Source organism: Jatropha curcas, chromosome 6 (assembly GCF_041381405.1).
Source record: "Jatropha curcas cultivar XTBG-Jc1 chromosome 6, XTBG_Jcur_1.0, whole genome shotgun sequence".
Taxonomy (NCBI): domain Eukaryota; kingdom Viridiplantae; phylum Streptophyta; class Magnoliopsida; order Malpighiales; family Euphorbiaceae; genus Jatropha; species Jatropha curcas.
In genome coordinates, this window is record NC_143156.1 from 7,706,981 (window position 1) to 7,731,319 (window position 24,339).

General features: G+C 35.2%; 3 protein-coding genes and 1 long non-coding RNA gene across 5 annotated transcripts; 2 read left to right on the forward strand and 2 right to left on the reverse strand.

Moving 5' to 3' along the window:
- The first annotated feature begins 262 nt into the window (after positions 1–262).
- On the forward strand, positions 263–2,614 carry LOC105637264 (alcohol dehydrogenase-like 3). Of its 2 annotated transcripts, XM_089722199.1 has the most exons (9): positions 263–569; positions 655–791; positions 948–997; positions 1,078–1,406; positions 1,481–1,563; positions 1,692–1,767; positions 1,834–1,895; positions 1,982–2,077; positions 2,177–2,614. In XM_089722199.1, the coding sequence occupies exons 1-9, from the start codon at positions 467–469 to the stop codon at positions 2,447–2,449; spliced, it is 1,209 nt and encodes a 402-aa protein (XP_089578325.1). In that variant the 5' UTR covers positions 263–466; the 3' UTR covers positions 2,450–2,614. The 2 variants fall into 2 exon arrangements, with proteins under 2 accessions (XP_089578325.1, XP_089578326.1); XM_089722200.1 differs by lacking the exons at positions 263–569; positions 655–791 and having other exon boundaries at positions 877–997.
- Positions 2,615–2,962: 348 nt separating this feature from the next.
- Positions 2,963–3,847, reverse strand: LOC149495475 (EG45-like domain containing protein). Its single transcript, XM_089722201.1, has 3 exons — positions 3,660–3,847; positions 3,305–3,578; positions 2,963–3,203 (listed from the first exon to the last, which is right to left on the reverse strand). Exons 1-3 carry the CDS (start codon positions 3,778–3,780, stop codon positions 3,197–3,199), a joined length of 402 nt encoding a protein of 133 aa, XP_089578327.1. The 5' UTR covers positions 3,781–3,847; the 3' UTR covers positions 2,963–3,196.
- A 1,525-nt stretch (positions 3,848–5,372) lies between these two features.
- LOC149495476 (uncharacterized) lies at positions 5,373–7,969 on the forward strand. Its single transcript, XR_016321095.1, has 2 exons — positions 5,373–5,822; positions 5,920–7,969. It is a non-coding gene; the product is annotated as an uncharacterized LOC149495476 (long non-coding RNA).
- Positions 7,970–19,579: 11,610 nt separating this feature from the next.
- LOC105637123 (gallate 1-beta-glucosyltransferase 84A24) lies at positions 19,580–21,618 on the reverse strand. Its single transcript, XM_012220533.4, has one exon. The coding sequence runs from the start codon at positions 21,457–21,459 to the stop codon at positions 19,783–19,785; it is 1,677 nt and encodes a 558-aa protein (XP_012075923.3). The 5' UTR covers positions 21,460–21,618; the 3' UTR covers positions 19,580–19,782.
- Positions 21,619–24,339: the final 2,721 nt, after the last annotated feature.

Consider the following 24,339-nt stretch of genomic DNA (forward strand, 5'->3'; position numbering starts at 1 on the left):
TGATGATACTATCTTTGACAAATCAATAAAAAAGACAATTAAATACACTTGGAAATTAATTAAGGCCTTAATGGTTTTAAAAAAAATATTATATTAATTATACCCAAATTAACAACATAAGAAAAAATATATTTGACTTTATTAAATTGAAAAAAAGAGTAAAAGCAAAATAAGATTGAAAGCAAAATAAGGTGAAGTGAAAGAAAGAGTAAAAAGCAGAAGTAGTGCAGTCAACCTCAAACTAAAAACTAGTGTTAGAATACTAAAGAGAAAACAGAGAAGTAAGAGAGAATAGGGTTGCGTGTGGTTAAGTTTTTTTACCTTTGAACTTGAACCGGAAAAGTTGCTGTCTTGTAAGTTGTAATCTTTATCTTTGAACTAGATTTATAAGATCTCTTATCCTGCTAGTATATAATATGTATCAACCTTGAAAGATCAATAGAGCACATTGATTGCATATTGAAAAATGGCCAGCCTACATGAAGTTGAAGCTAGAAAATTAAGAGACTTTCATGGGCAGAGTTTGTTTAATTCAACAGAGACAGCCGGAAAGATCATTACTTGCAAAGGTAAGGTGTACATCATCATTTTCATGTTTAGAATTGATCCATCATATATGGTTATATTATCAATTTCTGTTCAAACATGGTGAAGCTGCGGTGGTGAGAGGCCCGCAACAACCCTTTCTTCTTGAAAAGATTCAAGTTGATCCTCCTCAAAAAATGGAGGTCCGAATCAAGATCCTCTATACTTCAATATGTCATACTGATCTTAGCGCTTGGAAAGGCGAGGTAATTATTATAATTGGTTCTTAATTAACGCGTGTGTGTATATATCTACAAAATGATTAATTTTTTTGAACAGCAAAACATATTTGAATTTTTTATTAAGAAAAAGAAGATAACAAGAACTACAAAATGATTAATTTAATTTCTATTTTTTCAAAGAACGAAGCTCAACGAGCATTTCCACGAATCTTAGGCCATGAAGCAGTCGGGTAAGTCATACATTTTAGTATACCCTTTTGAATTAATGTTTTTCTATATAAAAATATAGACAAATAAAGGGTGCATGCAGAATGGTTGAGAGCGTGGGAGAAGGTGTGAGAGACATGAAAGAAGGAGATTATGTGATTCCGATCTTCAATGGAGAATGTGGACATTGTGAATACTGTAAAAATGAAATGACAAATCTGTGTAAAAAGTTCAGGGTTAACCCGTACAAAAGCGTAATGGAAAATGATGGAAAATGTAGGTTTTCCACGAAAGAAGGAGAACCCATTTTTCATTTTCTCAACACCTCCACTTTTACTGAATACTCGGTGCTTGACTCTGCTTGTCTTGTCAAGATTGATCCAAATTCTCCACTCAAGAAGATAAGCTTGTTAAGTTGTGGCGTATCCACAGGTAAATATTTCACTAAGGAACATGAATTTGGAAATGTAGGCTCAACTGACAACTAACTATCGATGAAAATTAAGGGGTGGGAGCTGCGTGGAATGCTGCCAACATACAAGCTGGATCAACTGTTGCAATTTTTGGTTTGGGTGCTTTGGGACTTGCAGTATGTTCCATTTAATTATTTTTTTGAAATTTGTATTCAACTTGTTGATCACAATCAACAAAGATTGCAGAGAAGAAGAAAGAAAATTTTAACAAACAAACCCAAGTTCATGTGACTACTGAAACTAGGTTGCAGAAGGAGCTCGAGCTAGAGGAGCATCAAAAATCATAGGCGTTGATGTCAATCCAGAAAAATTCACCAGAGGTATTTTACTCTGTTTCTATTAATTTCAACATCGAGCAAGTATGTGAACAACCAATTTTTTTACAGGTAAAGCAATTGGAATGACAAAATTTGTAAACCCAAAGGATGAATCAAAGCCAGTTAATGAGGTTAGGGTCATCAATCATTAATCAGTGTACTTAATTAGTGACTAATCACATATTATTAATAATCAGAGAAATTAATTATGTTACAGATAATTAGAGAAATGACAGATGGAGGTGTAGGTTACAGCTTTGAATGTACTGGAAATTTAGAGGTTCTTCGAGAAGCTTTCTTGTCCACTCACGATGTAACTTGGAAACTCTACGATCTTCCTTTTAATTCAACAAATGTTAGTGATTATGAAGAATTTTTTTTTTTTTTTATTTTTTTATGACAAAAATGACAGGGATGGGGAAAGACAGTGTTAGTAGGAATTTATCCAAGTCCGAAAATGTTACCTCTCCATCCAATGGAGTTGTTTGATGGCCGGAGCATGGTCGGAACAGTGTTCGGGAACTTCAAAGGGAAGAGCCAATTGCCTCAACTTGCTAGAGAATGCATGAGAGGGGTCGTAAATCTTGATGGTTTTATAACACATGAACTTCCTTTTGAAAAGATTAATGAAGCTTTTGGGTTGCTCAAGGATGGGAAGGCTTTGAGATGTCTTCTATACCTTTGATTATTTTTCTTTCCATTTTAATTATCGGTTGTTGCTACAATCATCTTGGATTTATTTTTCATTTCTGTTTTATATGCTCTATTTTTTTTTTTAAGACTACAAGTATATAATATTTCTTGCAAATATATTTTTTTTATCAACAAAATAAATTTATTTTACTAGAAATACCGGGAAAAGTTATCAAACTCCCCAATAGACTTGCCAAGTTGCAATTATGCATGAATCTTTTATTTCAAATTTTATTGCCCGATGACCTACGGGTTGTGGCTCAGATGACTTACAGACTATGATTCAGTTGGTAATGCAGGCTGAGCACATGGGAAGAACTCTCAGGTTCGATATTAGATACACATACAGAGAGGGACGAATAGCCTTAATTGTGACTAAGCCTCGAGTCGGATTAGGAAGTCCCTGATAATATGGTCCGGATACTGGTGGTTTATACAAAATAAATCTAATTGTCGGATGGATTAGCATATAATAATTAATTAAATGCAAATTTAAAGAACTGTATTTCAAAGAGCCTCATGTTATCCCTTAAAATTTATTATTCTCACATGAGTTTTTTTTTTTTTTTAATATTTATTTTTGTTGGTATTCCCATCGTCTTATGTATGACTTGACAGTAGCTAATATTACATTCTTGAAGCAGAAGTAGCCAACCTCATTGATCAATGATTATACGGCTTATTTTATAGTACTTAAAACATAACTTGTCCTTGACAAACTCTCCTCCCCATGAAAGCTTCAAACCCTGCAAATTATGGAGAAATCCACAGGAATTAAAACAGGTTCGAGTATAAAAATAAAATCGGATTTCAAGTTTGAGAGTTTTCTGATCGAAGGCTAGCTTACTGGTCATATTGAACTCTGACTATGCCAGCATCAGTATCAGCAATTTGGGAGAAGGCATCTTGTGAGAGATTAATGTCTCCCTGGCAGCCTCTACTACAATAATCCACGATCTTCACTACAACACTGCCTCCTTTGCAAGGATGTGGTGCTTTGTTTGCACCTCCGATGCAACTCACTCTGTACCTTCTTCCACATGCTGCTCCATTATTCCACAGGGCATCGCTTACGCCAGCAACCATTAGCCCATTATCTTGATTTCCGTAGCATTTTGAAGCTGAACATATTTGAATCAGTTGTTAGTTATATCAATTCGTTGGGATATAAATAGAGAAAAGAGAGACAAATATATACTTACGAGTATAAGGAGGCGAGGATTTCCTACTATACCAAACGGCAAGGCCTTGTGCAGCATTTGCAATGGAGGCAAGGCATAACACCATGCCTACCATAACAGCAACTCTAATTGCAATGCTCATTTTCTAAGTTAGGTGTTGCTTAATTTTCTGTTGTATGTTATAATCCCAAGTCTTCTGGCTCCGGTGACCATTTATATAGGAAAATTGAAGAAACTAAGTCATCTCTAGCTAGTCTTCGCCTGGCAATCCATTTTCTACAAAACCAAACATGTCCCACGTAATAATTTCGCTAAATTACTGTTCATAGCCAATTGCCAAGACTAAGACTAGTCTCCCAATCCAAGTCTTTTCCAAGCAACTTCGCAGAAGAAAGGGAGGAAAAGTGGACTAAAGAATGCGCGTATTGGAAAAAGAAGAAAAAAGCTATAACAGTTCATATTTCATTATTGCTTTCCTTAACAGTTCATATTTCATTATTGCTTTCCTTCCCTTATGCTCTTCGTTTTATACTAAAGAGCTGATTTAGTGACAGATTTTTCGATTTTCTGTTTTTGTCTGCCATATTTAGTGAATTGAATTTAATTATTTAATTAGCAACAATTTACACAAAATTTTTAATCTAATTATTCAATTAGCTATAGTTTTTTTTTTGGTTAAATAGGAATACAAAATACATATACGGGTCAGGGAATTACTCATAATATATTCGTAATTTTTTAATAGTTTAGCCATGTAACTATATTAATATTTTCCTTGAATTAATAATTCTTAAATAAAATCTAAATAAATTAAAGAGATAATATGAGCGTTCATATTCATTCTCTTCTTTAGAATTCAAGAGTAACGAAACTCTTTCTTATGAGTAGATACTCTTGTATATTTTAAAGATCTTGCAATCCCACGGTTTCACAAGTAAAAAAAGACTCTTAATTAATCTATGTATACATATTATAAAATCGATAACAGCTATAATTATTGAACCAAAAGTAGAGATATAGATATTTTCCTAGTATCAGGATCATATATATGAAGCCAAATTTCCAGATTGCACATAAAGAACAGCTTCACCATTTCTTCGAAAACATAGAACCCCTGTTATCCCTCTGTATTCTTGTACATTAATGACAAAACGTTTACTTCATTACCTATAAGTAGTTATTCTTGTATTTTAAATAAATACACTATAATGTCCCCGTAGTTTTATTCCGTTACAAATTAGTCCTTCCATTTATTTTATTTCGTTTTTTAGTACGAGAGAGATGCAATATTTCTCTTTAAAATACCCTTAACAACTCCTCTATTATCATTAACTTTCCTCCCAAAACCCAATTACCCAGATTTTCTCGGATTCGAAACACTACTACTGCGTCATTGTCGAAGGATCCACCTTCAAAGCCTTGCCGTCTTTCTCATGATTCCACACAAAATCACTTCTTTACAGATTAAGTCTGACTAAGTCTAGACCTCTCACCATTTTCTTCTCGATTTTTACGTGGTGTTATGAAACTTCAAATTGGCTTCATTGATTAGGCAATAACAACTGTACCTGTTCCCAAAATTGGGGTATTCTCTATAACTGGTAAGAAAACTTCATGATGGTTGTTATCGTTTTTTTTTTTTTAGATGATTCAACCCACTACAAAAAAATCGCTGATTTGCGACCGATTTTTGCGACCGCCTAAAATCGGTCGCAATTTTGCGACCGAATTGCTAAAAATTTCCGCGAGTTTGTTTTTCAGTTTGCGACTAGTGTACTACGGATTTGCGACCGATTTGCGACAACGTTTTTTCCGTCGCAAAATTGCGCGCTTCAAAATTAGGAATAAGTTCTGAGACCGATTTGTGACTGATTTGCGACCGATTTTTTGCGACTCGCAAATCGGTCGCAATTGTATTGCGAAGTAAAACGACGTTGCCGAGTTAAAAAATTGCGACCGATATTAAGGACATTTGCGACCGACCAGTCGGTCGCAAATTTTAGGGCTTTAAATGCCAGACGCCCTCCTTCTTCTTTCTTCTTTCTTTCTTCTCCTCCTCCTCTCCTCTCCTCCGTTCATAGCGCCACTCCAGTCCATCCTGACGCCGCTCCAGCCTGCCTGTCACCGCCATCTTTGCTCCATTGCAACTCCGGTCACTCTATTGCTATTTGGACACAAGTTGAGGTAAGTCTTGCGATTTTTTTTTTTTTTTGATTTTTTTTAGGGCACTAAATTAGGGGCGAATTGTTAAATATCTACCACTACCCATATAATTTTTTAGGGCAAAATATTAGAGAGTCCAAATGCACGCCATGTTTTAGAGATGCCCAGCTGAATTGAACAAAAATACCTCAACAAAACCCTTTCATCTCTTCTCTTCGTTGTATTATCCTATCCTCTTCTCAGATTCAGCTGCATTCATCGGGTGAAGATTCACAAGTAATTACAAATTGATTTAATTTTTTCATTATTAAAAGTTGATTGACATCTCCTTGTTAATCATTCTGTAATTGTTATTTTTTATCTTTGTTTTTTTTTTTAATTTTTAATTATCATGCCTTATTTGATCGAGACACTCTTATTCATCTTTCTCTTTACACGTTAAGGAGACCATAAATGGTAGCAAACTGTTTGTTGTGATTTTTTTTATTTGGAAAATCTGGTTTGGAAAATAGTAACTTATTTTCGTTATGATTATGAAGTTTTAACCAAATAGTAGTCTGTTTTTGTTAAATCAAAGTGTGTTTTAATGTTTTTAAATTCATTAATATAGAAGAGGACAATTGGAATGGAGCAACCACCAGTTGTGCATCCTAGTGCGATCTCCATGTCCTATTATTTGTGAATATTGTTTTGCAAATTTTGTAGTATCATATATTGACCAATGAGAGTGGATATAAGTGAATATTAAAGTAGTTTTTTTAGGCTAAGTGCTATATTCTGGTCATACATTCAAAGACCATATCAATTATATTAGATGATTCAAAAAGCTTATTATGTATGATACATGTTTGAAGTAATAGTTTAGGACTTGAAAGATTTAGCCACAAGTGAAATTGCATGCAATTAGCACAAGAAATATGAATAAACTAAATAATTATTAGGGTCTAATTAGGGGCTAATTATACTCAGTACTGAAGAATTCTTCTATCCCCTATTTCTACCCTTTGATAAATGCAAACAAAAGGATTAATTTTTATATGCAGATATTGGATCACAAATAAATCAAGTGAGAAAAATAAGACGTTAAATAATAAGACTAACATTGCATGGTAATGACATGATATAATCAACATGCAGTTTAGAATAGGAAAATATGTTATATTCAAATTAAAATTATTTGTAATTTACCAATGGCAGCAGATAAGGAGTTACAAAATAGAAAAAGATTTGATGGACAAATTTAAAGTCAGTTTGAATAATGTGTCAATTTGCTTATACTTTGAAGTTAAAGTTGTAACTCTTTCCAATTAAAGTTGAACTATTTCCTAATCAATGGACCATTTATTCAAGTTTGTAGTTACTATTTTAGGATACAAAGATTAAAATTATGATTACCATTAAATATGTAGCTCCAAGGTTGAAGTACTTTTCATTTTATTGTTATCTTCCCAATATGAGGTCTACTTATTGCTTTTTAGTTTCAAGCATTTGATATTTTACACTTGTTACAAGAGCTAATAATAAATCATACCTTTTACACTTGTTACATTTTGTATATATTGGGTTGTCTCTCTTGCTAATTATATGTTGGCAAAGGTAATGTGTACCGTGCTATCATCCGAGTATTTGTCAGAGTCATGAATAAGGTAATGCAACCTAAACTCATTGTAACGAAGGGATGAATCATAGTAGTATATTTATCATATGTTAATGATAAATTTCTGTTACCCAAAATTATGACCGTTTAATGTCGCAATATAATTGTTGTTTGACAATATGTAGAGCAGTTGTGAAAATTATTTTCGAGAAAAAATGATATTGCAATTGGGAACGTTGCGGAACTAGTGAATCCCTTCGGATACCAAGTTCTGCAGTACCCAGCAATAATGAGCGGTGCAGTGAGCCATAGATGATTGACATGTTGAAGAGCCAGGTAAAGGATGTTGTCCAAAAAAAAAAAAAAAAGCAAATTGAAAGAGAAGATGAAAGTAACATCGGGTGACAATTTTTTTAAAAGAAGGGCCATGTCACCTTAATTTATAGGCTACAACATAAGGAGTTGGAATATGGTGCTGCAAAGCACTGTATTTGCAACTGTTATTAATGTAGAAGTGGAACATATTTTTCTGGGTGGCTATAATATATGTTGAATAAGTTCACTGATTTTAGTTCTTTCTTTTTTTTTTTTTTTATGGAGTTGAGTTGGTTTTGATATTGGTGTTCTTTTTAGTTTGTCATTTGTTTTGTGATGTTTTGTTACATTTTTATATTGTTTTTGAATTGTGTTTGTGATATATATATATATATATATATATATATATATATGTCAATTTTCACAGGTGAGAAAAATTATGGTTTTACAATAATATTTATTTTTTTTTAATTTTTTTCAATTTTGCGACCGATTAGCGACCACAAATAAAAATTTTAAATTTACGATTTGCGACCGACTTGCGACAGAATTTTCTGTGACCATTTTGCGACCGATTTATCGGTCGCAAATTTGCGACTGACGAAAAAATGGGTCGCAAAATATTTTGCGACGAGCATATTTGCGACCAACAAATATCGGTTGCAAATCGGTCGCTAATTGAATTTAGCGACCGATTTTTTGGCATTTATCGGTTGCAAAATGCCATTTTTTTTGTAGTGTACCGGTGAATGACATTAAATTGAATGGTATAATATCAATCTTTCGCTTTTCCTATTTTTTTTATTGGTTAAATAGGAATACAAAATACATATATGGGTTAGGGAATTACTCATAATATATTCGTAAATTTAGTCTATAGATGTATTTAAAAGGATGATATACTATTTCCAAATTTGATATAAAAGATTTATAAATAGTTTTTTCAACTTTCTTGCAATAAACTCTCTCAATGCACCCAACCTAGTTAGAGAATGCCAAGTGACAAAACTTGTCCGTATTACATGTAAACAAAGAAAACAAGTTACAAACAGAAGCCTATTCTTGAGATAAAGAACAAACAAACCTTTTGCAATGAACCCATGTTACGTATTAGAAAGATAAAATACAGGTTAAGTAGTCCTTCAAATTATAAACTGAAGAAAGAATTGCTTTAGCCAAAACTAAATCCAAGCCCAAAAAAAAGTAGCAGTGTCCACACCCTTTTTTTCTATTATATCAGCAAAAGATGTCATTAACCTTGGGGATATGAACAAAACTAACATTTAATAATGAGAAGCAAAAGAAAGAGGTCACTACTTTCAAGGTCTTTTTTTCTTCATAATTTACCCAACAGACTGCATTATGAGAATCAGATTTAATAATCAATAGAAACTCTTTATAAGGAGAATGATAATAAAGTTCAACGGCTTTACAAATAGTATGTATTAACATACAATAATAAAATATATTAAAATAATAATATTTACTCCAAAAAAGGATTAATTCACAATTTATTACACATCAAATTGTGAGAGTTTAACAATTGTGTGTGGAGAGCGTAGAACACACCTCCAAACTTTAAAAAAAAAAAAAATCCCACAGTTTTTCTCAATTCCTATGGTTAATGGTTCCAGTAAACCCCTCAACATGGAAGGCCAAGACAACACCGGTGGCGAGGCCAACCAACAATCCACATTCGCCCTCCAACAACCACTGACCCCCAGATAGCAGCTGCTCTAGCTCAGACTTATTCACAGTTAACCACCATGCTGAAATGCCCCTTAGAGAACCCTCAGCCTAGATACTACCATCCACCAGGCCGACAAACCTTCCCCACCTAGAATATAGCCTCCCTCTAACCTCACCTAAATACCTAAGTCATTTAGTGTTTAATGGATACCATGAGGCGGAATCGAAGGTAGACCCTAATGCGACTAACCCTAGTAGCCAAGAGCTAAGTCACACTCAGCCAATCTTGGATGGAGCTAATCTTTGGAATGTTGTCAAGGAATTGGTTCGGAAGCATAGAGAGATAGGAGAAACAGGGGATTATAGTCCCCGATAAGACTCGCCCTTGTCAACTGATATTTTGGCTGCAGCCTTCCAACCAAAGTTCGAACTTCCTGCTTTCCAATCATATGATGGATCTACCGATCCCCGAAGCCATCTGGCGACCTTCTGAATAATGATGCACCTTCAAACCAACTCGGAAGATCTAATGTGCAAGGTCTTCCTAACTACCCTGAAAGGAGTAGCTCAAGAGTGGTATCAAACACTCAAAACAGGACCCGTTCATTCCTTCTCCCAATTAGCCACAGCATTTCGAACTCGTTTCATAACATGTGTAACATCTAGAAAAATATCATCTGACTTGGTAGATTTAAAAAGAGAAGAGGGGTAGAGCCTAAGGCAATACGTATTGAAATTTCAAAAAATGGCGATGCAAGTGGAGAACTTGAATGATGAGGTGGCCATTAGCGCCATGGCAAATAATTATAGGTAAAACAAGTTGTTTAAGAGTTTAAGTATAGACCCCCCTGACCTTCGTCGAACTCATGGGGCGAGCTCACAAATACACCAAATTAAATGAAGCTTATGTGGCACAACAGCATAAATCGCCTAAAGAAGAAAGGTATAGACATAGAAGACACCCATCCACGGTAAGGAGACGATTGCCCTAAACGAGGTCACCCATCCGATTCCCATGAACCAGTTACTCTATTCGAATGCCATACTCAAGAGATGGCAGACCACAATAAGATCGGGAGTTTACTCCTTTGAATAGACCATGCTCAAAAATTTTATCCTGAGTAAGAGAACATGGCGATCAAATTCAGTTCTATTATCCTAGAAAGATGAAGGAGGATACCTCCAACCATCAAGATAAAAGCAAGTATTGTGAGTTCCATAGGGATGTAGGCAACAAGACTGAAGTCTGCTGGCAATTAAAGAAAGAGATAGAACACCTTATGCAAAGAGGCGAACTAAGGCAATTTATTGGGAGAACTTAAAGGGAAAGCGAACAGAAGGACAAGCAGGTGAAAGAATTTCATACCATAGGCACAATCCACACCATATTTGGTGGCTCATCGAGGGGCGATAGCAATTCAACTAGGAAAAGAAGAGCTAGGAAAATCTATTCCACTTATCCTAGTAGAAATCGAGCACTAGGTCGCCCATATCATTCTCTAAGGCCGATGGCGAACTTGTACATACCCCACACAATGATGCCCTAGTAATTGTTGAAAAACTTTCTAGTAAAAAGAATCTTGGTGGATGAAGGTAATGCAATGAACTTGTTGACCATGGAAGTGTTCAAGGCTTTGAAACTAGATCAGGCGAAGCTTAAACCTGTCCAAACCCCTCTAGTTAGCCTGAGAAGAAAACTTGTACAAGTGTCTAGATCTATATATATAACCCTAGAGCTCGAAGCCAAAGTCTCATCAAGGAAACTCAAATTGGAGTTCATGGTAGTAGACATTCTCTTTCCATGCAATGCCACATTGGGAAGACCAGCCCTATATGGATTGTAAGTGGCCACATGCATCAGGTATCTTACTATGATGTTTTACTCCGACAAGGGTGAAATAGTCGCTATTAGGGAGACCAAAAAATAGCTCGGGAAGCATATATGATAGCACTGAAAGAGTTACCTCTTGCCCTACCAATTATGCGGATGCTAGAAGAAGAACCACCCACAAAATCAACTGAACACTAACCCTTTGATATCCCAAGACATAATGCAGATTCCAGCCCAACACCTGTGGCGAGCTGATCACATGGGAAGTGAAATAGGGGAAGAACTTAACGTTGGGAGTCGATCTATCAAGAGAGGTACAAGATAATATTAAGACAGATTTAGGGGATATTGTCAACAGCTTCGCCTGAACCACAGAAGACATAGTTGGTATCAATCATAATACCATATCCCACAAGCTCAGCACTGACCCAAGATTTAAATTGATAAAGCAAAAAAAAAAAAAAAAAGCAAAATCATGGTCCAAAGAGACAGCAGGTTATAGCAATTGAGGTGGATAAACTTTTGAAAGTAGGGTTTATAAGAGAGGTGAATTATCCAAAATGGCTGGCGAAAGTAGTTTTGCCACCGAAGTCTGATGGAAAATGGAGATTATATGTTGACTTTATCGATCTGAACAAGGCATGCCCCAAAGATACTTACCCTCTGCCCAATATAGATCAACTGGTAGATTCAACAGCCCGCTATGAAGTATGTAGTTTTATGGATGTAGAAGCTGGATACCATCGGATAAGAATGAACAAATTGGATGAGGGAAAGATGAGCTTCATCACTGATAGGGGAATTTATTATTATCAAGTCATGCCATTTGGATTAAAGAACGCAGGAGACACATACCAGAGGTTGGTCAATAGTATGTTTCAAGATCAGATAGGGCAAATCGTAGAAGTATATGTACATGATATGATAATAAAAAGCACTCGAGCTATCGACCATCCTAGAGACCTACAAGAAGAATTTGAAATCCTGAATAGGTTTAATATGAAGCTCAATCTAAACAAATGCACATTCGGAGTTAGGGGGGAGTTTTTGGCTTTTATAATATCACAAAAAGGGATTGAGGCGAATCATGAGAAGATCAAGGCAATTCTGGAGATGCAAGCATCCACTAGCATTCATGAAGTTCAATAGTTGAAAGGTTGAATTACAGCCTTAGGATGATTTATCTCCTGCTCGGCCAAAGGTGCATTCCTTTATACTGAACCCTAAGACAATTGAAAGGTTTTCTGTGGGATGAAAAATGCCAGCTCGCCTTTGAGAAGATTAAGGATTTCCTGTCTTTCACTCCCCTTCTGAGTAGACCCAAAAAAGATGAGTCCTTGTACTTGTACTTAGCTGCTACTGAAACTCTATGGCATCAGTATTGATTAGAGAAGAGGAAAGCGAACAGTATCTTATTTATACATTAGCAAAGTCCTTAGGGGTTCTAAGCTATGGTATCCAATATTAAAAAGTTGGCGTTCGCCATCCTGACTTCGACGAACCGATTGCACCACTACTTCCAATCATACACTATAATTGTCTAAACTAATCACCCTCTGAAAAAGATCCTACACCGAGCCGAAACTTTTGGCAGATTGGTAGAATTGTCAATCAGATTAGGAGAATTTGATATCAGGTACTTGCAAACTTTGTGGCCGAGTTTTCTAATAAAAATGAAAATGGCGAGCCCGAAGCCGAACTACCGCATCACAACTATAACACTTAGCAGTTGCACACTGATGGAGCCTTAGGGAGCTTGGGAGCTACAACAGGGATAATCCTATAAGGGCCGTGGAAGATAGAGATACAGTACGCCGTGTGCCTCAACTTTTCAACAACTAACAATGCTGTCAAATAGGAGGGTTTAATCACAAGGCTTAAGTTGCCCTTTGAATACGAACTCTAATGCTTCATATTTTCCTAGATTCACAGTTGGTGGTCAATCAAATTATAAGCACATTCACCACCACAGAGCTGGATATAGTCAAGTATCATTCTCTAGCTTTGTCTCTCTTACACAAGCTAAAGGAAGAGGGTTGTATTTGGAAGATGACCTAAATAGAATGGGCGAACAATAAGGAAGTAGATTCCATGGCCAAAGCTGCAGTGCAGGAAGAAGACTTACCAAGAGAAGTGATGATTGAATACCAAACCTGTGCAAGCTGTGAGTTGAGAGAAGTTCTTGTATCCCAACCTGACAGCAATTGGACGAGTCCAATTGGCCTAGTAATATACAAGAGACGATCAAACTTTGCAGGAGAGCGGCGAATTATGCAGTGAAAAATGGAGAACTCTACTAAAGGTCAAAATCACTCCTTTGGGCGAAGTGTATAACTAAAGAAGAAGGTAATTGCATCATAAGGGAGACCCATGAAGGTGTTTGTGGGACACATGAGGGCTCAAACACTATGCTTATAAAGATTCTACTAGTGGGTTACTACTAGCCAACAATGAAGAAGGATGTTCGCTAGCACGTCCGCTATTGTAATATCTACCAAAAATATGATAAGGTGTCCAGAAAACCCTCCTCAAAATTATAACCTTTAGGTTCGGCCTGGCCTTTTGCTCACCATTACCCCAGCACGGGGTTTTAGCCTTTTCAGGAACAATGTGATATTCAGGTATAGCATGCCCCCATAAGATTGTTACTGACAACGGAAAGCAATTTAACTTAGGAGCCTTCAGATCTTTTTGTGAAGACTGGCACATTAGACTCCATTTTACCTCAATAGCTCACCCATAAACTAATGGTCTTACCAAAGTCACCAATAGAACCATCCTACAAGGTTTGAAGAAGAGGTTGGATGGAGAAAGGGCTAACTGGGTGGACAAACTAAACAACGTACTATGGGCATATAGAACCACACCTCGGCAAGCAACAAGACAAACCCCTTTCTCATTAGTATATGGGACCAAAGCAAAAGAACAAAAGCATATGAAGAGCTTGATAACAACGAGAGTCTAAAGACCAGTCTAGACTTGGTTGAGGAGCTTAGAGAGGATGTTGTAGTCTGAGATTAATCATATAAGCAAAGGGTGAGGAGATACTTTAATAGGCAAGTTTAAAGCATGTAGTTCGGAGAAGGAGCTAGAGTATGGCGAAAGGCAGAGATCAACAAAGGCTCGGCAGGCATGGGTAAATTAGGACAGAACTGGGAATGTCCCTATAAAGTTTCAAAATAGTTAGGCCCGAGCACATATAAGTGGAGAAAGATTGAAGGAGTTGAGCTACCTCGGACATGGAATGTCGATATTCTAAAAAAAACATATTGTATCTCCACTCAGTAATATGTATAGAGTAGATTTATATTTGAATAATAATAAGACCTCAGATTTTCTTCACTTAATATATCATGCCTTTTCAAAGATAAAAGAGACATGATATATTATGTTTTTTTTTGAAGGATCTTACTTAGAAATTTTCTTCTTTCTAGCTTTCATATATGATTTACCCAAATGACTTAAATGGTCCTTTTCACTAAGTTCATTAGCTCGGACATATATAGCTCGCTCTGATGACCTAAGCGATCCTTTCCATTAAGTCCATTAGTTCGGACATACATGGTTCGCCTAGATGACCTAAGCGGTCCTTTTCACTAAATCCATTAGCTCGAACATACATAGCTCACCCTGATGACCTAACCGGTCCTTTCCACTAAATCCATTAGCTCGGACATACATAGTTCACCCAGATGACCACTAAGTCCATTAGCTCGAACATGCATAGCTCGCCCTGATGACCTAAGCGATCCTTTTCACTAATTCCATTAGCTTGAACATACGTAGCTCACCTAGATGATCCAAGCGATCCTTTTCCCTAAGTTCATTAGCCTGGACATACTAAGTTCACACAGTTGACCTAAGCGGTCCTCTTCACCAAGTCCATTAGCTCGAACATACACAATTCTTTTATACGAAAGATTAAGTATACATGTGATATGAAGAAGAACAACACTAGCTTAATTAAATATTTAGAAGAAAACACAACGCTTAAACAAAGGGACAATAACCTCTTTTCTTCTCATTAAACCAAAAAGTATTACATAAGTTGTTATAAAGAGATCCTACAATAAACTAAGTACAAAAAGTTTGGGCCTATGCTACAACAGTATTCTGCCTCTCAAAAGAGATGGCATGGATATATGCATCCCCTTCTGGCTGAAGAGGCGAACCATCTGCGTTTTGGATCCTGAGGTACGCCATCACCGGATCCTGAGGTACACCATCACCCCCAGTCTCCTCGCCGCCCCCATCTTCTTCATCGTGCTTAGCTTCAATAGGGTAAATTTCATTCACCCAGCTCCATTCCACCTCTGGCTGCTTCACCCTCAGCTCGTTTATAATGTTCGTCCTCAAGCTTAAGCAGGCCTTGGCCAGATCATCCTCCTCAAACCCTTCCTAATCTCGAAACCTCTACAGCTCTTTCTCCATTTCTTGTACCTTGCTCTCAAGTTCTTTGTTCTTATTAAGCAAATCCCAGTTCTCCTCTCTCAGTTTGTCTATATCAACATCCCGAGCAACAATCTCTGCCTTATGCTGAGCCTCCTGTTCCCTCATGGAAACTTCAGCACTCTTCAGGGCATCCTCCATCTGATTTTTCTTCACTTCCATCTCAATACAACCTATCTTTAACTTGATTATCCGAGCAAAGTGCATGCTATTGGCATTTATAGCCTTAAACAAGCATATTTGATCAGATCTCTGGTTGCCACATCATCCAGATGATCAAAGTAGTGAGCATTAGTAGGGAAAAGACAGTTCTGAGCCATCTCTTGGCTGGGCCTGTCCTACTGAAGAGTGTAGTTTGCTACATACTTGTGCAGGAAGTAGCCTCGGATATCCATCGACCTAGAAGGAACATGAGGGGGAACAGAGACAGGTTCCCTCTGTCTTTTTCTTAGAGGTTTGAATGATGCACTTGATGGAGGCAGCTCGAAAGGAGTAGCCCCTACAACAGTGCTAGCTTCAGTTCGCTGAATATCGGGAATCATAGAAGGCATCTCTCTCTCTCCGAACTCTCAGTGGCAGCCTTCTTTCTCATTGCTTCAGCAACCTTCGCCATTTTAGAGCTTTAAGACTTCTTGGAAGCCATTTCTGCACAAGAATAAGAAGAAAAATTAAGAGATGTTAGTGTAAATGACAAAGGCGAAGCCTTTAAGAATAAAATTTACCAGGGAAAGATGGGCTAGGTCTTCTCAGTTCGCTAGGAGAACAGGTTGGATAACCCTTGGCTATCACCTGCCTTAGGTTAACAGACCCAAGCCCCTAAGCCTTTATTAAGTCCACACAGAGCCGATCATAAGGGGTAAACGAGGCAAGAAGATGGTGAAGGGGATCCTCAGATCATCGGTTCGGCACCCCAAACCCTCCAGGTCCCCTAACTATGAAGTATCTAGATTTCCAATTCTTAAAGGAAGAAATTTTAGATTTCCTGGCAAAAGATATTGTAGTTATTCTTTGCTTGAAGAAAGCAATGCTCCTTGTTAAGGCGAACCGAGCAGTGGTAAAGTTCTCACACTGCCCAAGCCGACACCACATATCCATCTTGGGAGTCAACGCAATTATTCCGCACAAGAACCTTAAGCCGTTCGGATGTAACTAGCTGATAGTGATGTTGTAGTCATTAAAAAACGATTTCTGAGCTTGGATAAAGGAAACCGAACCCTAGATTGGAAGCTTTCCCCGTACATCATGATGGAATTCTCATCCAATATCTCGGTCACCCTCATATTTTCTAAAGGCCTAATCAACTTGTACTCTGGCGCAATGTTGTATGTAAAACATATGTCCAATAGCTCGCCCCGTCAATGTCAGACGGAATGTCAGCAATCCTAACGTTCTCTTTCTTGCCTTTGGCCTTGCCTACCCTGAGTCTAAGTCCTAAACATGCTAGTCACTAGACTGGTCAAGCAAGACTTGAACATCTTCATCCCCATGAGAATCCATGACCCAAACCTCTAAAAAAGAAAGAAGAAAGTATAAAAAGCTTACTTAGAGAAGTTAGAGAGAGAATTCTAGAGAGTGACGCTCTAATGATCAAAAAATGAAGAGTGAAATAAATAAAATAAGCAAGGTGCCTTATATAGGCCAAGCGAGGCACTGAAGAGTCCCCTCATTAATGAAGTAACTCTTCAAGTGCCTCCCCCGAGACCAACGCCTCATTCTCCTCAAAATAAAGCCATCATTTTCTGACAGCCTTCCCAAAGCAACGTGATAAAAGCCTATAATAATAATAACAATAATAATAAATAATACATAAGTAATAAACTAAACAGACATAAAATGACCAAATAATTAATGGGAGACTACTGTTAACATATAATAATAAAATATATTAAAATAATAATATTACACTCCTAAATAAACTCTAACTGATTGTATTATAGGATTCGTAATCCTTATCCTAATACAATTATCTTGGACCCAGTAGATATTGCAAAATAAATAAAGATGTAGCAGTCAAAAGCCTTATTTCCTTCGCGCTTAGTAATAAAGACCATTGTAAAATACTTTCGTAGACCATTGATCTCTGCCAAATCATAGCGTTCGTGACTCAAAACTAACCTAACCGAAGCACCATGACTAATGCATTGTGTATACAAGCCTTAGAAGAGAGAGATCTCTCTTTGCTTTATGAGCAATTTCAAGTTGCGACACGAGATTGATTTCACTAAAGACGGAATGATAACTAGAACTAAATCGGAGATAACTAATACTATATATGAGCTTACACAAACTCAATTCACAGTAATGTGGGCTGAATCAACTCAAAGTTGCAGTTTGGAGGAACTTTCATAATAAATAGCATGGTTGATCTTAGAAGTTATATGTTGACATCCATGTGTGAGAATCATGTGTTTTTTCTAATATCTCGACATCAAGAAATAGGAGAAATCTCCAATTCTAGCCCTAATTTCTTTGAATTCAGGGCTGCTCAATCTCACCTGAACCTTAATTAAAATCAAATTATGGAAAATCGCATATTGTCAACTAATAACCCTAATTTAATGGAAATTGCAGTAACTCAAACATCCTTGCATCTAATTCAATTCAAATCATGGGAAATTTGTTCGTTCCAAACCCCAATCTTAATTGGATTTGTGAAGCTTCTCAAAAACCCTAATTTTGTCTCTTACAGTCCTAATTCCATTCAAATTGGGACCCCTGAAGACTTAAAAAGTATAGATCTCAATACTCAAACCTTAATATGTTCAGAACACAACTCTTGGAATTAATGTCACCTTAAGACTAGCGAAAACCTTAAAAATTGTTATTGTTAATGCGGATAGGTGTATGACACAGGTTACCAATATTTTTAAATACAAAATTGCTCATCCACAAAGTTTAAAGTGTTACATAGTTAAATTTGCAGGATTTAAAGGTGAATTTATGTATTCGATAGTAAATTTTTAAAGTGCTACATGGTTAAATTTGCAAGATACAAAAATCTTTCTAGTAATAATAGTACATCTCTTTCCTTTCCTTGACGTGCATCTCAGTTTTCCATAGTAATTTTTTTTTTTTTTTTTTTGTACGATGAGGGGAACAGAAATTTAAAAGAAACTAAACAAAATGATTATAAAAAACACTAGTTAAATCATGATCTAACCTAATAGTCAAACCAGGAAGAAGATGAGATGGGATATGACAGCCAATCGAAAGGGAAGAAGCCCAGGAAAAGCTTTTCTATAGTAAAAGCTTTAATTTCAGAAGTGAGCTATAAAATGTTGGTTGCATTGCATATCAAAGTTCTCTTCTATTTCACAGAATTTACTCTTGTGCCTACGTTTTATCTTATTCTATTAGTCAATGCTTTATATCTCAGGATCGCAAAGGAACTGTATATAAAATTACAAAAGTTAAAATGAAAAATATGAAAAATGAATCAAATAAAAAAAAATGTAAAATGTTATAAGCGGTTGTAAGTTTTTAAACCTCGTTTCATAAAAAAATTTACTTTTTATCTCTGAAGTTGAATTATTTTGCTTATTTTTCTATCAATGGAACAAAAATAAATAATAAAAATTAAATTAAATCATTTCAAAATTTTACATAATTAAATTTCGACGATCATAATCATAAAAGGTCTTTTGACTATAAAAGATTTTATCAATTTGGTGAATAAATGGAAGAAATGTTTCCATTATATAGCTCTCAATATTCTTTCCATTCGTTGAATCTCCCAACAAATAAATAAATAAATAATTCCATTAATCACATGTAATTTGCAGATTTAATCGAAATTTGTCATTTTTCTGAAATCATATATTTAAAAAAACCTATTGCCTTATATAATTGAAAATTATTGAAATATAAATAAAAAGATTAAAATGGAAGAAAGAAAAATTTGGTATGTAAAGCACATGGAAATGGACCATTCTTAGAATAATAACAGATTACTAAGGTACATGATTCCCATAAAACAAGATTCCCAGGAAACTGAAAATTGAAAATAAAATAAACAACACACCCTACCCCACCAAAGGGTATTTTTCTTCTTAATATATTTTTATTCTTAAAATAAAAATAAAAATCATTCTATGCTTTGATCACACCACCAATATTTCTTCTGCTTTTCCATTGCTTATGGGCTCTTCCACTTCACCATTGCTTTTGGCCTCGTTGACCAAGTCAACATTTTCATTTCGCTTGATGATTTCAGGCTCCTTGACGAAGTCAACATTTTCCTTTCCTTTGTTGATTTCAGGCTCCATGACCAAGTCAACATTTTCCTTTCCTTTGATGATTTCAGGCTCCATGACCAAGTCAACATTTTCCTTTTCCACAATGCTAACACTTGACTTACCAGTATGTATCTCGACACTTCTTCTCCTTACTTCATCCACAAAAGCTTGTACGTTCCTATCAGAGGAACCACCTTCAGCCACCGCAGCCTCTGCCGCTTCCTTCCATTTCAGTGCATTTTGCTTCATTTCTACTGCCTTTGGACCTACAGTTGCCTCAATCAAGCATTTTTTCACTTCCTCCCTTGTTATCAACTTGTTCTCAGCTTCGCCACGGCACATTCTAACCCCAACCTTAAAAACATCGACTAGGTACTTGGCATCAGTCACTTGATCACCCCATTGAGGAAAAGCCACCACCGGCATACCAGAAGAAAGAGCCTCCATTGTAGAATTCCAACCACAGTGTGTTACAAAGGCTGCAACTGAAGGATGAGCCAAAACTTTCTCTTGTGGACTCCATTGTACTACTTTTCCTCTATCTCCTGCCTTCTCTAAAAACCCATCTGGCAGAACAAGAACTTCATAACCAGAATCTTTATGTGGCGGTTTCATAACCCATAAAAATGAAACTTCTGAGTCTAATAACCCGTATGCAATCTCGTCCCATTGATCTTGTTTCAAGTACACAACACTACCAAAAGACACATAAACAACTGATGATGGTGGTTTGCTATCTAACCAGTCAATACAATCATCAGCCTTCATGATATCTCCTCGAACTGCTGAGTTTGGAGCTTTAGGGTTCTTGAATAAAGGACCAACAGGTTTGATAGGGCAAAGTTTTGACATGTATTCAATAATTTCTGGCTCAAGTTCTTGAAAAGACTCCATTAAAATACAAAAAGGTTTATCAAGGCTCTTGTATTGACCTAAAATGGCTCTTCTCAAGAAAGGGTAAGGAGTTGTAGGGTACAAAAAGCTAGGGACTTCATCGTATTTAAGAAGAGGCATACAAGGTAATTGAACGTCTATTTCTGGGTCTTCTTCGCTAGGGAAGGGAACCAGACCATGGTAATAATGGTAATAAGAAGAAAAACAAGCACAAGATTGAACCCAAAGCATAGCAGAAGGAAGACCAAGACTTTCAGCTACATCAGAAACCCAAGGAATGAATGGGTTATTTATAAGGCAAGAAACTGGACGGCCTTGTTCGGCGCTTCTATTGATCATTTCAGGGATCAATTTTTTGCCTACTAATTCAAGTTGAGGCAAGTATAAATCCAGATCTTGGCGTTTAGGCTCATCATCACCCCAACCATCTTCAAAAAACTCGAAACGAATGTAGCCATCACCGACCGGAGTAGGCTCATCAGAGATGCTACCAGACTTCCTCATCTGTCTACCGGTGATCTCCGGTGTAGTGAAAGTAACAAGTAAACCCTTAGAAGCAAGACGCTTGCCAAGTCTAAGTAAAGGGTTGACATGGCCTTGGCCAGGAAAAGAAACAAGCAGCACATGAACAAGAAACTCAGATCCCATTGTTTAAGAGCTGAAAAAGCTTGAGAAAAGAAGAGAGAATCAATTAAAGAAAGACAGATTACTATAAGAAATGAAATTCGAGTTTGTGGACTGGTGAGGAACATGAAGTGGAAGTGTGAATATAAATATCATTGATGGATACGTAATTCTAATTTTCAAAGGCTTTCAGAGCGTAAGGAGAACGACCGTTAGATGGCCAACTTAAAAAAATTTTGCACGATTGAAAGTTTGGCATACGGCGGCAAAATAAATATGACGGGAACAGATATGGACAAGGTTAATGTCATAAGTTGGGTTTGCATATATGTATTATTTTTTGTTTGAATATAAGTGGATAAGCAGCAATAATCATACCTCAAGCTAGCTAAGAATGACATGTGTCAAGTCTTTAATTAACTAATTTATTACTTGTATTTTAGTAAGTAACAAATTTGTTTTCATTACGAGGTTTGGCCTCATTCTTTAATTCTACATTTTTTTTTTTTAGCCATTCAGTCTTCAAAAACCCATTAATTTAATTAATTTAAATTTGCACCGGGCAGATTTAGAAAAAAAGACAAATCATTCCCCTTCGAGTATTCAAAAAAACTCCATACTTAAGATTCGAACACAAAACATCTAATTAATGGAGAAAGAATTTATGTCATCTCATCTCACTTTTTAATTTTAATTCTTTAGTTTTAAGTTTTAATTCTTCAGTTTTAGTACCAAAGCTACAAGTTTTATAATTCTTCAAAATAAATTATATTAATGGTATGTACTGTGTCATTTAAAGGAAGGGATGATTGATGCATAACCTTTTTTTTTTTTTTCTTTTTCCTTTTTATAATTAGACACAGGGTTGGAAATTTTAATAGCAACCAAAAACAATTATTGACATTTAAAAGATATTGAAGTTAGGTAAGATGGAGAAAATAATGTCATATCCACTAAATTGATACCATGTAATCTGACAATTGTTATTATGTGAATAAAAGGAAAATTTACCGTATATTATTAGCTATGATTTCTTTAAGTTTCCTTTTATGCACCACCATATACGGTGATGTGCAGAGGATTTTCCGCCTTACAGGGAAGCACCTGGGACAACAAACTGTATAACTCTGTTCAAATATGCAGCTACAACTAGTGGTTCAAATATCATTAATTCAATTGAAACTCACTTGACAAGAGATTGACTTAAATTTTCCCTCCGGCAAGTACTTGCCTACAATCTTCATTACTCATATATTCATTGAATAATTTATTAATTGTGGCTTAAATGGACATTAGACTTTAAAAAATTTCAACCTATTAACATACAATAATAAATAATATTAAACTCTTAACTAAGTTCATATTAACAGATAATACAGGATTCGTAATCTTTATCTTAAAACAATTCTAAGTCCACTATATATACTCAAAATTAATCCATTAAGGGATGGATTCACAATTTATTACACCTCAGTTTCTGAGATCTTAACACAACTTAATCACTTAATCTAAATGTATTAATTAGTAATAAATTTATAAATTAAAAATAAAAATTTTTAATGAAAAAATCAATTTCACCTTATACTTTTTAAATAGTTATAATTCCAGTAGCCTGAACTTATCAATCTAATTATAATTATACATTAATTTGCTTTTATATTTTATAATACAGTTGCATTGTAAAAGTGAATTAGAGTACTATAAACTAACCAGTATATTGCAATTACACTTAAAAGTAAATTAAGATTAGGATTTTGATTAAAACAATATAAAATTAGATTTAATAACTAACTCAAGTTTAGTTAAATGCAAAACATACTATTTGAAATAAAAAGAAAAAATTAATTGTTTTGCCTCTTTTCTCCTCCAGCTTAGGAAATCAAACTGTGACCACAGATAATGACGAAGGAATCGCCATACTCGTTGCTTTTGTTCTAGGAAAAGTAATCTTAAATTAGTATAAAATTCATTATTTTTATAATTTTAAAATTGATTCACTTTTAAAATTAAAGACCTAATCTCGATCTTTTTCTTTCAATTTTATTATACGAATACTTGAATTTAAATTTCTTGTTTGTTATTTGAATAATTTGTATAGCACTTGTTTCCCTTTTAATTCAAAGGGTTCATTCCACTTTTTTTTTTTTTTATATAGTGCACTTTTAACATTATTCTGATAAAAAATCATAATCTTAATTTGCTTTTAGAATGCAATTATGTCCAGAAATTTCAAGCTACCTGACACAACATGCTATATCGTCAAAATAATGAAAAAAGAAAGATTGCTTTTGGATTCAAAAAAAAAAATTGTGCCAACTTTTTTGAAAATGTTTAAAAAAATGTCTTTATTACAATTGGAAAAAAAAAATCCCTCGTTACATTTATTAATAGAAATTTCAAGATGAAAGTAATCATTTCTACTCCAGAAATGAGATGCTATGAAAAAATATACTACAAAATTATTTTTAGTCTATTAGAATAAATATTACAAAAATAAAACAAAGATATTAAAATATACAATCACAAATTATTTTTGTATTTCAATCTTTTTTGTAACATTAGAAATTCATTTCTTTATATTGTATTCTATAATAACTCATTTAATATATGTCTCGTTCAGAAAATTATTATTATAATTTTACGAGAACACATATGAACAGGCTAACAATTGCCAAATACAATTTTTTTTAGAGAAAATAATTTTAATATGTAAAAAATAATAATTTTACCATTAAAGTATAAGATATAGTCCTTTGTGCTGTATATATATTATTAATTCTTAACAATATACTTAAAAAGGTGTTATTATTAATACAATAAAGAAGAAAAAAAAAACATAATTAACATATATAAACAGACTAGGTTGCCTTGGGATTGAAGGGCCGCTTTCAGTTCATTGGCTCA